The sequence below is a fragment of the Pogona vitticeps genome, chromosome 1, assembly GCF_051106095.1.
Source record: "Pogona vitticeps strain Pit_001003342236 chromosome 1, PviZW2.1, whole genome shotgun sequence".
Lineage (NCBI taxonomy): Eukaryota > Metazoa > Chordata > Lepidosauria > Squamata > Agamidae > Pogona > Pogona vitticeps.
In genome coordinates this window covers 249,292,431-249,306,310 of record NC_135783.1, presented here as the reverse complement: position 1 = coordinate 249,306,310, position 13,880 = coordinate 249,292,431, and the positions used below count along the sequence as shown (strand labels likewise).

The 13,880-nt window shown below is 43.4% G+C and overlaps 1 protein-coding gene across 1 annotated transcript in view; it reads right to left on the bottom strand.

Annotated features, from left to right (window-relative positions):
• Nucleotides 1-243: 243 nt before the first annotated feature.
• LOC110086191 (acyl-CoA 6-desaturase) overlaps nucleotides 244-13,880 on the bottom strand; it is a 35,715-nt gene continuing 22,078 nt past the window's right edge. Inside the window, exons 6-12 of the mRNA XM_020806983.3 lie at nucleotides 9,746-9,806; nucleotides 8,922-8,998; nucleotides 8,622-8,719; nucleotides 8,292-8,388; nucleotides 7,087-7,166; nucleotides 3,531-3,656; nucleotides 244-2,557 (exon numbers count right to left, since the gene is read on the bottom strand). Of these exons, the coding sequence (XP_020662642.2) occupies nucleotides 2,506-2,557; nucleotides 3,531-3,656; nucleotides 7,087-7,166; nucleotides 8,292-8,388; nucleotides 8,622-8,719; nucleotides 8,922-8,998; nucleotides 9,746-9,806 (591 nt within the window). The 3' untranslated portion in view covers nucleotides 244-2,505. The remainder of the gene's footprint in view (nucleotides 2,558-3,530; nucleotides 3,657-7,086; nucleotides 7,167-8,291; nucleotides 8,389-8,621; nucleotides 8,720-8,921; nucleotides 8,999-9,745; nucleotides 9,807-13,880) is intronic.

Genomic DNA, 13,880 nt, shown 5'->3' with positions numbered 1-13,880 from the left:
AGAGTTGAATGGATGGGAAGAACCTATCCAATGAGGTGGAAAGATACTTCATTATAAACCACTTGGTCTTCCTGGATTGAGAACTGTCCTGAGGAGATCCTTTTTCATATAACACACAGCTGGGTTGAGGGGACCAATGTTCGGAAAAGTTACATTTTTGGACTACAGTTCTCAGAATCCACCAGCCAAAATGACCACTGGTTCACAAAGAAAATAATCCAGCTGTCCACCAAAATATCTGGAGGGTAAAAGAGTTCACATGGAAAGTAGTGGAAGAAGGAAACAAAGAAAAAAGTCTCTGTATTAGAACTTGCAAGAGCAAGGTTTTGACCTTTGTGATCATAGCTGATTCTGCATTTTGCCTGTGGATTGGGAGTGTCTATGTATCTCTTCCCCCATGAAGTCTGTGTATTGACCGTTGTAGGCAATACAACGCCAACCAGATGGAGGTTCTATATAGTCTGATACAACCACACTAACTTTTCCATGGTTGGGACAATCTTGGTTCCAAGCATCTTACATGGCAGTCTGAGTTGCCAATATTCTGTCAAAGAAAACAGATGATGAAAGAATGTCTTAAAAGGTTGGAGAATTTCACATCAAGAATAAACCCAATGAGATTGTTCTCAGCAAGTATACATTATGAACTTTGGAGCAAAGATGGGAAGAGGTGCTGTTATGTTTTAAGAAAACACTTGGTGGTACTCACTGTCAGGCAAATGCAATGAATGCAGTGTTACCTTTGGAGGAAAATGTTTGTGAGTGCTTCTAAAGAATTTTGCATAGATAGGATGAGGCAGCCTTCCTAATGATGTGAGCCTTAATCTACCCTAATACAGATTGCAAGCTAGTCAAGATTTAAAAAGAGAAGGAAAATACAATCACCTGTGGAGGTTGATCTTAATTTGATGTGGTGAAGTTCTAGAAGTGTTACCAAACATCTTATTCCTTGTTAATAGACTTGGAAATCTTGAGGTTGGATTCAGATTTAGGCCTATGCAACTGGGCTGACAGAAGGGGTCCTTCTTGCCCCTCCACAGCAAATGCTACACAGAGGATCAAGGCACCTCCCTAGTGGGCTAAGCTGTCATTTTCAAGGGAAATCTTGAAAACTGTGTGGCAGCACCTTCTATGAACGGAACCCTTCTGCCAGTGGAAGGCAGATCCTGGATCTACTCTTTCAGCTTTAATGTTAGGTCCTCTGTGGCAGAAGTGACTTTCGGTTGTATGTCCAAGCCCTTGTAAAGGCTAGTGCTACAGACAAAACAATGTTGTGAGCCCCCAACTTAGTGGGGTCTAAATCCAAAATCAGGCAGCACAGCTCTGGCTAAAGATTCTGAATAGCACCAATAAATTGTTCAGGCAGAGAAAACAGGTTAAATTCTAAGTACAGCCTGCTGTAACCCATCCTGAAATCCAATTTCTAACTGAAGCTGTACATGCACCAATACATGGTGAATCAGCAGGCATTTAGCTACAAGATTCCCTATCTAGTTAGGGAAGCCTGTTTCAGGTACATACAGCCTCTAGCTGGATCCGGCTGGCGGATCTAGGATGAACAGGCACAGTATAGATTTGTGCAGCCCTTCTGTAGAGAATGGAAACTGACCCACAGAAAGTTCAATGCAAATTACATGCAGTTTTGTTCAAGCAGTGTGGCAATTGGAGAGGGGTAGGTCAGATGGAAAACACAGATGTAGAGATCCGCATGGACTCTGAGCGCAGTAGACAAATATTCGAGGATGACAAACAAGCCTTTGAATTCTTCTTTTGGAGGACAGAAAACTAAGAATAGGCAGCAAGAATTGTTTTGGGCCTCTTTTCGAAACTTTTGTTTCTGGTATGCGTTGTCTCAAAAGAGATTCTAAGCCAACTCGGTAAGGCTTATAAAAATCCTTGTTTTGTGATTTTTAAGTATTAGATGCTAAATTTATCTTGCCTTCTCCTCTACCTTTATGCCAGCATTACAGAGGAGAAGAGGATCTATGTTGATTTGGGGTTAATTCTTTATAAGAAGATAGCCATGTTTTGTTGTACCGTGTGCAGTTCAAAGAGATGCAGAAGCTAGACCATATTGTTGTTCTTTCTAAAAACAAAACAAATATCTGTGCATGTAAGCCAAGTGCCTGAGATGGGACTAGTGATACATCTTGGGAAGAGACACTAAGAAACTATCTCTGCTTACTTGTTCTTTCATCTCTCAGACTGCCTTCCTCAAAACATCTCAACCTACTGAGCCAATTTTTTTTTTGCCATCATGCGTTAAGATCATTGTTTCAAAATTCATTCTCTACAGACAGTACCCGACATATATGAAAGTCTCTCAGGTTTCAAATCGGTCCCCCTGATCCCACCCCAGCATCAATGTCACAAGACAGGAAACTCCCTTCAGACTGTGTACACAGATACAGACTGGAATTGGACAATAAGAACACACGCGAGCCCCCACCCCCACCAGCCCTCCCCCTTGGCTAACACCTTTTCCCCCCTCTCTGAAATCCAGCTTCATTTATGGAGGTAGGCATCCAACCACAGCTCTCCAGATTTCTTTAGGGACCTACAAAGGGGGAAGAGAAAGAGAGAGAGAGAGAGCAGTATAAGATTCTGGTTTCATTGTGACTGAAAAAAAATTCACTTCCAGAACAAGCACACATTTTGGGAGCCAATGTGACACTCCTCCTCCTCCTTCTTCTTCTTCAGACTTAACCCCCAACCTATACTGCAAATTCTACTGGCTCTTTAATGAGCAAGACAGACTGAGCTGTCTTCTGAAATACTATCTGCAGAGGTTCGAATGTATTATCAAAGACCACACAGATGTCTGTGAAGATTAATGGCATCGAATAGCCCAGGAGCTGCTTCTCTCAACTTCTGACACAATTAACAATTTCTTTCTCACAACTGGATTCTTCCCTGCCACTAAGAAACTCAAAGACAGGCTGACACACATGATTGATGAAATTTTAGGTCTCCACAGCAGCCCTGCAAGGTAGACTGGCTTGAAAAAGTACAAGCTGAGTGGCAGCTGCATTTTAAAGAGCCAGAGAGTATAAAATGCACACCTGGTATGGAGTCTATTGATGTTTTTCTCCCCTATGGGCTTTTTGGTCTTACACATGCTGCCCCATCATACACACACCATAGTTTCCATCGTTTCCTTTCTGCATGCACATGTCCAATTCATTTTACATTTCATCCACAAAGAAATGGGTGGGGAGGGGGAGTTAAGATGCCATTGGCACATATGGATGCATTGCCCGTATTGCAAGCAGTGAAGGGCACACTCTGTCTGATGTCTGCACCATCCCAGTTATCCATCTCAGATAGAGGATTCCCAATTCTGTCCTGGGGGAGGGTGGGCTGCCAATTTCCTGCATCGTTCTTCTGTGGGTAGGGGACCATTTTCTGAGGTTTAGGAAGGAGATATTTGGTGGGTTGTACTGGGCTTTGCAAATCTTATTGATGCCTTACTGTCTTCTCTTGAGTAACATCAGATGAATGGTGTGGAAATCCCAATGAAGCTTTCTTACCCCACAATATCTGAGAAGGCTTTCAGAAGAGGCTTTTCCTCGTAAGGGACTTGGTACTTCGCACACAGCGACTTCACCAATGGAGCTATCTTGTAGTAGTTGTGGCGTGGCATTGTGGGAAACAAGCTTAAACAAAAGCAGAGGGGAGAAAATGTGAGAAGGGCCTAGCGGCAGCAACTACACCCACCCTCTGTTAACTGCAGTCCCTCTCTCTTCTGTTCAAATGGCCAAAGTATGCTTCACACCAGCAGCATGATGAAGAAGCAGGGACCTGAGATGGTAAATCAAAGTATATAACTTCAGAAGGCAAACTGTTTTCTCTCTCTCTTTTATTTACTTCATTACAACTTTATGACCATTCTCAACTACCCTTTATCTATACAGATAAGCAGGGCAGCTTACAGACACAATTAAAACAATAAATAGATTAAGGCCGTTAAAGCTCCATGTTCTCATCCAGCAGTAAAAAGCAAAACAAAAAAACACACTGTTGATCTGAATGCTATTCTGCTTTAAAAATCTACTTTTCCAAAAAGGGGTTCCCCCCAACAAAGCCTAAAATTGAAACTAGCAGGAGAGGCGAGAATCCGTATAAACTACTGGAGTTTTACTGGAGTTTTCCAAGGGGAACCATCAAAAAAAAATCATCCCTCTACCTTAGCTTGAAGCTGAGCAGTCCATGATATTTTCCTGTCCTGGTGCAGGACTAGGGAATAGGTACCGTATTTTTCTGTGTATAAGACACCCCCATGTATAAGACTTAATTTTCTAAACCAAAATTAAGAAATCTAAGTGGGGCTTAGCAAGTGGACGGGGAAGCAGGGATCAAAGCAAGCAGGATCACTTTGATCCCTGCTTTCCACTCCACTTGGGTTTTTCCTCCTTAGCTTACTTCCGTGTATAAGACAACCCTCAATTTTTAGTCTAAAGCAAGGGTCTCAAACATGCGACCCGGGGGCCATTTGCGGCCCGCCGGATGATAGTTTGTGGCCCCCGCCTTACCTGCTCCCCAAAAAGCCCACGTGTCCTCTGCTGTCAAGAGTCAAAAAAAGCCTCACCTCGTTCGCTGGCTCTCTCCCAAGAGAGCGCCTCTTGCACTCTCCATCCAGAACTGCAGCCTGCCAGCCTCACCGTCTGTCTGCCAAGGTGGGTGCAGGAGGCGCTGTCTTGGGGAGGAGCTGGCAAGCAAGGCGCACTGCCGGCCCTTTTCCCCGAGTGCCTGAGCTGCTGCCGTGCGATGCCTGAGAGCGGAGCTCGCTCCTGGTCTGTCCTTGAAGAGCACCTCCAAGCCACCACCAGCAGCTGCCACTGCCTCTTCCAGGGAAGCGGCTTTCTGGCTCTCTTTCTCCCTCGGCACCCCCAGCGCCAGCCTGGCCAGCGGCCGCCTCAGCACCCAGCAGTGCTTCCTCCTCCTCCTCCTCATCATCCTCTTCGTCCTGCTTCAGCCGCCTCAGCTCTCCTCACAAAGTTTGCTCCTCTGTCGTGGTGGGGGTAGCTGCTGCTGCTGAGTGCGCCTTTTTTTAAGGAGGGGCCTCAGAAGAAGCTTGCCAGACCTCAGTGTGTGTATGTGTGTGTTTGTGTTTGTGTTTATGCGCATGCACACATTCACCTGTTCTGTTTAATTTTGCGGGTTTCATTGTGGGCTTTTCTCCTTCGGCAAGGTGAATTCTGTGAGGGTTTTTTTTTAATTTTATGTTGTTCCCTCCTCCCCCTCCCAGCTAGGCAGTCACTGGCACTCCCTCCCTTCTCCGCTTCTTCGTCCTGCTGCTGCTAGTGGTGGTAGTGAAGAAGGAGCCAGAGGGGGTCATGGCCGGGCAATGAGGGCTCGCACACCCCCTCCTCCTCCTCAGAGTCCCAGCTGGGCTAATGAAACTCCTTGGTGGCTTCCTCAAGCTCTTGCTCTGTTTGGCAGAAAATCTGATGTGGCCCAGCCTCATCCAGACTCTATCTCCAGCAGCCTCTAGGTAAATTGAGTTTGAGACCCCTGGTCTAAAGATTTTAGACAAAAGTATAGTCTTTTACACAGAAAAATACGGGATATCTAACCCTGTTTCTCAGAGCAGACCATCCCATATTGAAATAACAGCAGAAATCATTCATTGCTATACTATTCTACTACACTACTATTTTCTGTGTTTTACGGCAAACGCTAATACTATATATGTGCGGTTTTTTACTGTTACTGTATTTTGATGTAGCACAACCTAGAATACCTATTGTGGGAAGGTGGGATAGAAATAACAACAAGATTTCACCCCCTTTCCCTAATAGCTTTCCCTAATAGTGAGTGGGAGCACCTGGCTGCAGAGCCAGGAGTTAGGAGTCCAAATCTTTACTGTATTTTCCTGGAGAAGAGCTAGCCTAGATAGTTTGTGCAGGCTGTATGGTCTGCAGCCAACAGAAGGGAGGGAACAGTAAAACATTTCTTAGTTCTCTATGCCTGGACAAGCCTGGGAAGGGTTGCCGTATGTCAGAATCTACTTGATGGGATGGATGATGATGATGATGCTCCCTAAAGGATTATTATCCCATCTTATATACAGTGGTGCCCCGTATAGCGACGTTAATCCGTTCCGGATTAACCATCGCTATGAGAAAACATCGCTATACGGATAGGAAAATGCCATTGGAACGCATTAAACATTGTTTAATGCGTTCCAATGGCTTCTACACTCACCGTAAAGCAATGTTTCCTCATAATGGCAGCCATTTTCGCGCCCTCGGTAAGCGAGGGCAGGGTGCGAAAATGGCTGCGGCCACCGATCAGCTGGCCGCTGGCCGAAAATGGGGCCGGCGCTAGGGCAGGAGGGCGGGGGAAGGCTCCCACGCCCTCCTCCCCAGCTCACCCCTGCTTCTTCAGCCGGCTGACCGGCCGGCGATCGGCCAGGAGGGGAAAAGAAGCCTCCTTTCCCCTCCTGCCGAACGCCCTTCTGGCCGGCGATCGCAATCAGCCAGGAGGGAAAAAGAAGCCTCCTTTCCCCTCCTGCCGAGCGCACAGGGGCTTCTCTGGCCGGCGATCGGCCAGGAGAAAGGAAGGCTCCTTTCCCCTCCTGCCGAACGCCCGCCGACTTTTCCCCCCAGCTGACTGGCGGGAGATTCGGAAGAAGCCCCTCCTGTCAGCTGGGGGAAATGGAGCCTATGGGGAAAAATCACAAAGCGATTTTTCCCCATAGGAAACAACGTTATGTGATCGCAAAATCGATCGCAAAATCTTCTTTGTTAAGTGAATTCCTCGTTAAACGGGGCACCCGTTAAGCGAGGCACCACTGTATTTACTCTTACTGGCAAAACTTCTGATTTAAGTTAAACTTTCAAGATTTCAAGTTAAACTTTAAGGAGAACCTATTCACAATAAGAGCTGTTTAGCACTGAGACAAACCACCTTAGTAGACGATGGCCTGTCCTATGTTGGAGATTTTCAAACAGAATTTGGGTGGTCATCTATCAAGAACGCTTTAACAGTGGATTCATCCACTGGCAAAAATAGGAAGCGAAGACCTTTCTGGGTTCATTCTTGCAATTCTGTGATTCTAGGGTACAAATATGGCATACTTACTGGTGCTCTATTTGAAAATTCAAGTGACCACTGAACCAGTCATTGAAAAAAGACGGTTCGACATTGCAGGTAGCTGCCAACTGCAAAAGACAAGGAGACAAAATGGTGACCTTCAAAATGCAAAAACATGGAAAGAGGTAAAGTGAAATTAATAAACGGTGCTCTTGTGAAGTTAGCCACTTGTGTACAACTATCCTCTGCCATTCATTACTCAAACACTGCAGACTTATACCTGCTAACTCAAAAGCATGTTCCGCTAAATTCAATAAAGTTTATTTTCAGGTACATAGATTGAATACTGTAGCCCAGGAGTCTCCAACCCCCAGTCCACAGCCCGGTGATGGTCCGTGGGCTTGCCGGAACTGGGCCATGGAGACGGATCTCCGCCCCCCCGCATGGTGGGCATGTCGCACTCACACAGGGTGATGCTACACTCATGGGGGGGGGCCTTGCCCCTGCCCCCCGTGCACAGAACCCACCCCCAACCGGTCTGCGGTCCCAAAAAGGTTGGAGACCACTGCTGTAGCCCAAAGAGGGCTTTTCAGATGTGTGCTGGAACATCTATACATCCAAATTTATTTCAATGAGACAGAATCATGTAAGTTGCCCACACAACAAACACCGTGCCCAGGGCCACTCTAGAGCATCTCAGGAAGTCTCCGGGGGATCTGGAGTACATGTAGTATTAGAGGTGGGTCTAATATGTAAACCCAAGAATCACTTGATATATATGCGTGTAGATGGCATCAGATGATGTTGGTGGCATCATTCACAATTCGATGATTTACAGTTATGTTCCGCTCTGGTTTGGCATGTTATATGTGCCTTGGTCCACTAGACAAGCTGCACACCAAGGGGGGGGGGCAGGATTTTATTTCCCAACTGTGTTTCCCATAAGAAAAGCCAGCCTATGTACTGTAGCCTTGGTCAAGCTGCAAAATCCCAGTCTGCCCCCAGAAAAAGGGAACAATAAACTATTTCTGAATACTCTTATACCTAGAAAAGCCTGGAAAGGGTCACTGTAAGTCAGAATTGACCCGATGGCACATAGTATTAATATTAGGTACCATACGATGCACTGCCAATCATGTTTATTTGAAATCCCACCTGGTTTAATAGCACCTGCCCTTGAATATGTATATATAAGAACTGAGAAACTCAAGATTATATGACGGGTTTGAGTAACTTTGACTAGGCAAGTTTACCTGACCACTGAGCCAGTCTCTATGCTTCTCATTGTCAATTTCCATTGGAATATGATTCATCTGTGTGACCCAAACAAACCAGTGACTTTCCACAAACCTGTATTGAAATGAAAACACAAACATGTAATGACAGAACCTCTTTATTTGGAGATATTAATAGAATAAGGCCCATAATTGCCAGCAAAATGGAACTCTGCACTCTGATAATGAAGATCAAATAAAAGTTCTGTCTGAACAATCTTACAGTGTGGAAAAAATGGATTCAGAGAAAGAGAGAGAGAGAGAGAGAGAGAGAGAACGAGAGAGAGAGAAGCCATTTGTCGCTCCTACCTGACAAAGGTGAGGAGGCACATCGATCCAAAAACTCCGTAAAATGGAGCGTATGTTATAAGGTAACGTATGTAGTAACTGAAAGCCCAGGCCAAGTCCTAGGAAGAGAAGGGAAATTATACATTGCAGATAATATGCCTCCTTCATCCTTCTTGCCAGCGCCCACTTCTACACAGAGTGCAGAGGGATGCCTCTTCACCCCCTCCTCCCTCTCCATAAGATCTTGCTGGAGAATGCTGATTGCCAATGAAATGGGATTTAATGAAAGCAATGCAGGACATGGAGGAATCGTTCACTTACCACCCAGAACTTGTGTCTGAACATGGTCGTGAAGATTTGCAAATGGAAGTAAACTGGAATGAGGAGAGGTGGGAAAACTGAAAGGAAAACCAGAAGCGTTAGAGGAGGAAGGTGAATATGAAGCATAAAATGGTGGCCTGGGGCTTGAAAAGAAAAATACAGTAAGGTCTTCTAAAGTGATAGGCCCACTCATGGGGGGGAGGGAGGGGGGGGAGAAACCAAGAGATTTTGTTTTGATCTGTTTTCTGCCTAGCAACCCAAGATATTAAGGATTTACAGTATTTTACCACTGGACAATTCTACAGAGAAATATGGCTTATATTTACTGTTTTTGTTTTTTAAGTGTGTTGGAATATGTCTCAGCAAATCCAGATTCAAACCCCTTTTTTTTGGCCTTGATGACTTTTGGCCAGGCATTATATCTCGGCCTACCATACCTAACAGAGTAGTAGTGAATATAAATTAAGAAAAAGAGAGCCATGTATGCTATCCTGAGTTTCTTAGATAATGGTTGGAATAAAAATGAAATAATGTCATGGAATTCTGAAATACTGTATAAAGGAATCAAGAGGGAAATGCACATCAACATTCAGACGGGACCTGGGGAGTTTTAAAACATGCAATGTTACGGAAAATTCACCAGTGACTGACAGGGACACTCCTCTACTAATGCTGTTCATAAGATACCCAGAAAGGAAAAACTTAATTCATACAAAGATAGGGCTTCTTAGAAAATTTTAAAAAGCCATTCAGGCAGGGAGGAACTATAAACTTGTTCCTGTCTTCCATACAGGTAGGGAACAAAACAAGATGAGGTTACTCACCTAAAAAGAAGTATTCATGTTGACGGTTGTATGGGAAATATTTCAGCTTCTTCTTTCCATACTGAAGAAGAAGAGGGGAAAGGGGGGGGGCTTCTCAGTGGTGACTCCATGATTGTGAATTCATTCCCAAAGCAGACTCAGCATGCCCCCTTCATGTATAATTTACATACATGTTTTGAATACTTTCCCACTTCAAAAGGTCTTTCTAATTCACATGATCTATTGGACTCCTATTTTAACCAGCTGTCTTGTCGAATTGTTTGTTATACTGAATTCTTACAGCCTACAATACTATTTATATGTTAAATATCACAAACTATGTAGCGATGACGTGTTATACTGATTTGTATAATTAAATGTATAATGTATCTAAGCAAGTACTCACTATATTTAGGTATAAGAACACAACGAACACCCAAAGACAAGATTGTCTCAACTTTTTAAATCAATGGATTTGAGTCAGTTCAAGAAAGAGAGAGAGAGAGAGAGAGAGAGAATTTTTTTTCCTAATTTTTTAAAATATCCTCCCAACCTGATATTTACTATTTGGCTTCTAAGCTTGCAGTGTTTTACAAGGGAGGCAGCCTCATTTGACTTGGAGGCTTATTTCTGAATAGACATGCTTAGGGTTGCTCTGGTAACTAACTACTTTTTCTAGTGAGTTCTGAAAAGTAAAAAATGCCTCTTGGCAACTACTCATGGAAGATCAATGAAAATTACTTTTTTGATCTTTAGATTTCAAAAGAGTATCTATTCAAAGGCAAACAGTAAAAATGCTCATTGCGTACAAACTTTCCTCAGTTTTTTTTTTTTGCCAGTCTGATTTAAATTCTTCTGTGAACAATCTGTATCAATTCAATGTTCAAAAATTTGTTCATTTGAGACCAGCATTAAGGCCATCTCATGTTGTCCCAAGCTCAACAAAATCATAGAAATGGAACTGTTTGTTGATAGTTTGACAGGCAAGCTCCACGCTAAACAAAGACGCCTGCAGGACCCTTTTTGGCCTTCAACAACTGCTCTAAGATGTTCTGGGAATCAATTTTGGAGAACAAAATTCTGGGGTGGAATGTGAGAGGAACTATGACAGGAGGAAAAAAAAAGACCAAAAAGATGGCAGGTCAGAACTGCACACCTCTCTCCGCTTGCAATAACATCAGCATGTATAATGATGACCTTATGAGGGCACATTCCATAAGGAAAAGAAGAAGTATTGGATGCATTATGCAGGAGATTCCCTTTGTATCTCAGAAAACATATGGAAGCCCTGGAGTACTGACCACATTTTAGCTTCAAAATGAAATTATGTAGATGATCCAACTTTGTCATCAGTTGTTGCAAACAGTGATCATTTGTATAGGACTGGTATGAATTTTAGCATACTTAAGGAGCTTGTTGAGAAAACCATGGAGGCCACAGTCTTTTTTAGGTGTTCAGAAAAGGGTTCATCTGAATGAGTGAGCAGGGAGTTCAAGCCCCCCACCCGATCCCACCAGTGGCTGTCCCCATGGAGCCTCCACTATCCTCAGAGCCTCTCCATGGGACAGGGGATCCTGAAAAACCAGGGTTCCCAAGACTGTGGGGAGTATCCCTGTGCAGCAGGGTGTCCCCTTTCTGTGTAGATGACACCCATGGATGGGAGTAGACCTACAGCTTTCTCCCTCCTCTTGAGTACAGGCTAACTCTTTTCTGAATACCTCATTAAGGCTTTGAACATATTAAGATCACAGAAGCCATTTTAATGAGCAACAAAATTTTATGTCTTATGATGGTAGATCTCACCCTACCTCACCCCCTAGCCACATTCACGTTCACTAGAGTGGGTGTTCCTAACCTTTTAAATGTGAAATAGCATATAGTAAATCAGTGGCTGATTTAAATAAAGGCCCTCACCTTTTTAAAAAAAACACCACTATTGCTTCTTATTTCCATGTTGGCATGTCCATATATGATGGAATTTATACTGAAATACAGTGGGGTCTTGACTTACAAACTTAATCCGTATTGGAAGGCAGTTTGTAAGTCGAAAACTTTGTAAGTCGAATCAGCATTTCCCATAGGAATGCACTGAAAACCAATTAATCTGTTCCGACTGTTTTTGGTTCTTAGGTTGAGGGGCATTTCCCATAGGAACTAAGGCAAAGCCGGTTAATCCGTTCCTACCACTAGGGGCAGAATTTCTTTCTTTTTTTCCTTTTAATGTAAGATGACTTAGGTTTTAAAAAAAGGAAAGAAATGAGGGAGAGAAGGAGGGAACATACACCTTTTCAACAGAACACCCTGAAAAGCACATTTTCAGCCAAGACAAGTACCTTCTGGAAAAAACCAAGCACCTTTCAGACAACAGATCACCTTGAAAAGCACCTTTTAAATCAAGACAAGCCAATACAAGCACCTTTTGGGAAAAGGGGGGCAGCAAAGGAGGGAGGGAACACCTTTTAAAAATCCAAAAATCAAAAATTAAAAAAGCGCCAAAAAATAAAAATACAGTCCGTACCGCACTGTACCAGGCAATACCAGCAGTACCAGGCAGTACCAGGCAGTCTGAAAACTGTCTCCAAATCCACTCTCAAAACGCTGGGAAGAGCGAGGAAGTAGATAAGCACCCTCTTCACTGGCCAACGGTTAACTGAAAGTTCAAACTTCATGCTTTCCCCACCTCAAACACGTTTTTTTTGGGTTTGTAACTCGAATCTAAGTGTGCAAGTCGAGTCAATATTTTTCTATGAGTGGTTTGTAAGTCGAAATGTTTGTAACTCGAGCCGTTTGTAAGTCGAGGGTTGACTGTACTACATTCCTATAGAAGGTTGCTTGAGGTAGGAGGGCAAACAAGGATTCTCACTGCACTTTTCTGCCAACACACATTTCAAAGATCAATTTGCTCCGTGATGCAAGAGCCAGCTTAGTTTAGCAAACAGGTAGCATAAAGGGCTTGCTGGGAAAAACCTGAGTTCAGATCTTGCTTAGCTGCGGAGGCTACTCCTTTGCCTAACTCACAGAGTTGGTGTGAGAATAAAAAGCTTCAGTTCCTGGAAGGTAAATAAAGTAAAACGTGTCTGCTAAAGCATTTCAGAACTCAAGCACACTGTCTTCCTCTTCTGCAATTAGGAAGAAAAATCCACTGAAGACAATAAGTGATACCAAGACTGGTGAAAAGAAACTAGAATGCTATGGTAAGTAGGTCAGATGAAGAGCAGATAGCTATGTGCTTAATCATGCCAGAAAGCTATTGATAAGCTACTATATGCATAAGCAGCATATAGACCTTATGTACGTAATCTTATGGCTTTTGCTGTTGCCCATCCTTGCATTCAATCCTCCCTCCCAGAAGCTCAATTTATCCTCATACATTGCACAGAAAGGAGACACTAGTGAAATATTGTGCCCGTGTCAATATATTGAGATTCCAAGTGAATATTTATTAGGAAATAGTGCACCTAACTTTTAAAGTAAACAAGGAGATAGGCAAGTAGCCTTTCCTCATTCCACCTGTTGCATGTATGAATATCAGCATTTCTATGCTGGGCCAGATCTAAAAATTCAATTTAACCCAGCATTATGTGTCCATCAATGGTCTTTCAAGGATCATATGGAAACTCCAACCAGAGGTATGTGGATGATAGCCCACTCCTGTCTTTGTCTTAAGTATCTGGTAATTAAAAAAGGAAACTCAAAATAAGGGTATATTGACGGTTGCAGTGGCTACACTACAGTAGTGCAGTCAGGTCTCTGCTCATAACCTGGCTTCAATCCCAGTGCATTCAGGTAGCCAGTTTATAGTTGACTCCATTTTCCACCTTTCCAAGGCTGACAAAATGTGAACCCAGCTTGCTGTGAGACAAAGTGTTCCTTGCATAATTATGTTGTAAACCCCCCAGAGGGTATTTTACCACAATGGATGGGGTGGTACATAAGTTGAAACAACAATAATAACCATTCTGCTTCTTTTGTACAAGAAGTAATTTCTAGTTCTTCTAGCGAACAGCCAATAACAGGCGTATTCTCCATGAATTTTTCTGATCCTTCTAAACAGGTTAGTGATCTAAATCCAACTGGAGTAGATCCAGAAACTCAATTGCTGAATTCTAAGTCAACACTTATGTAAATCGTATTGAGTCTATTCTAGTCAGGACTA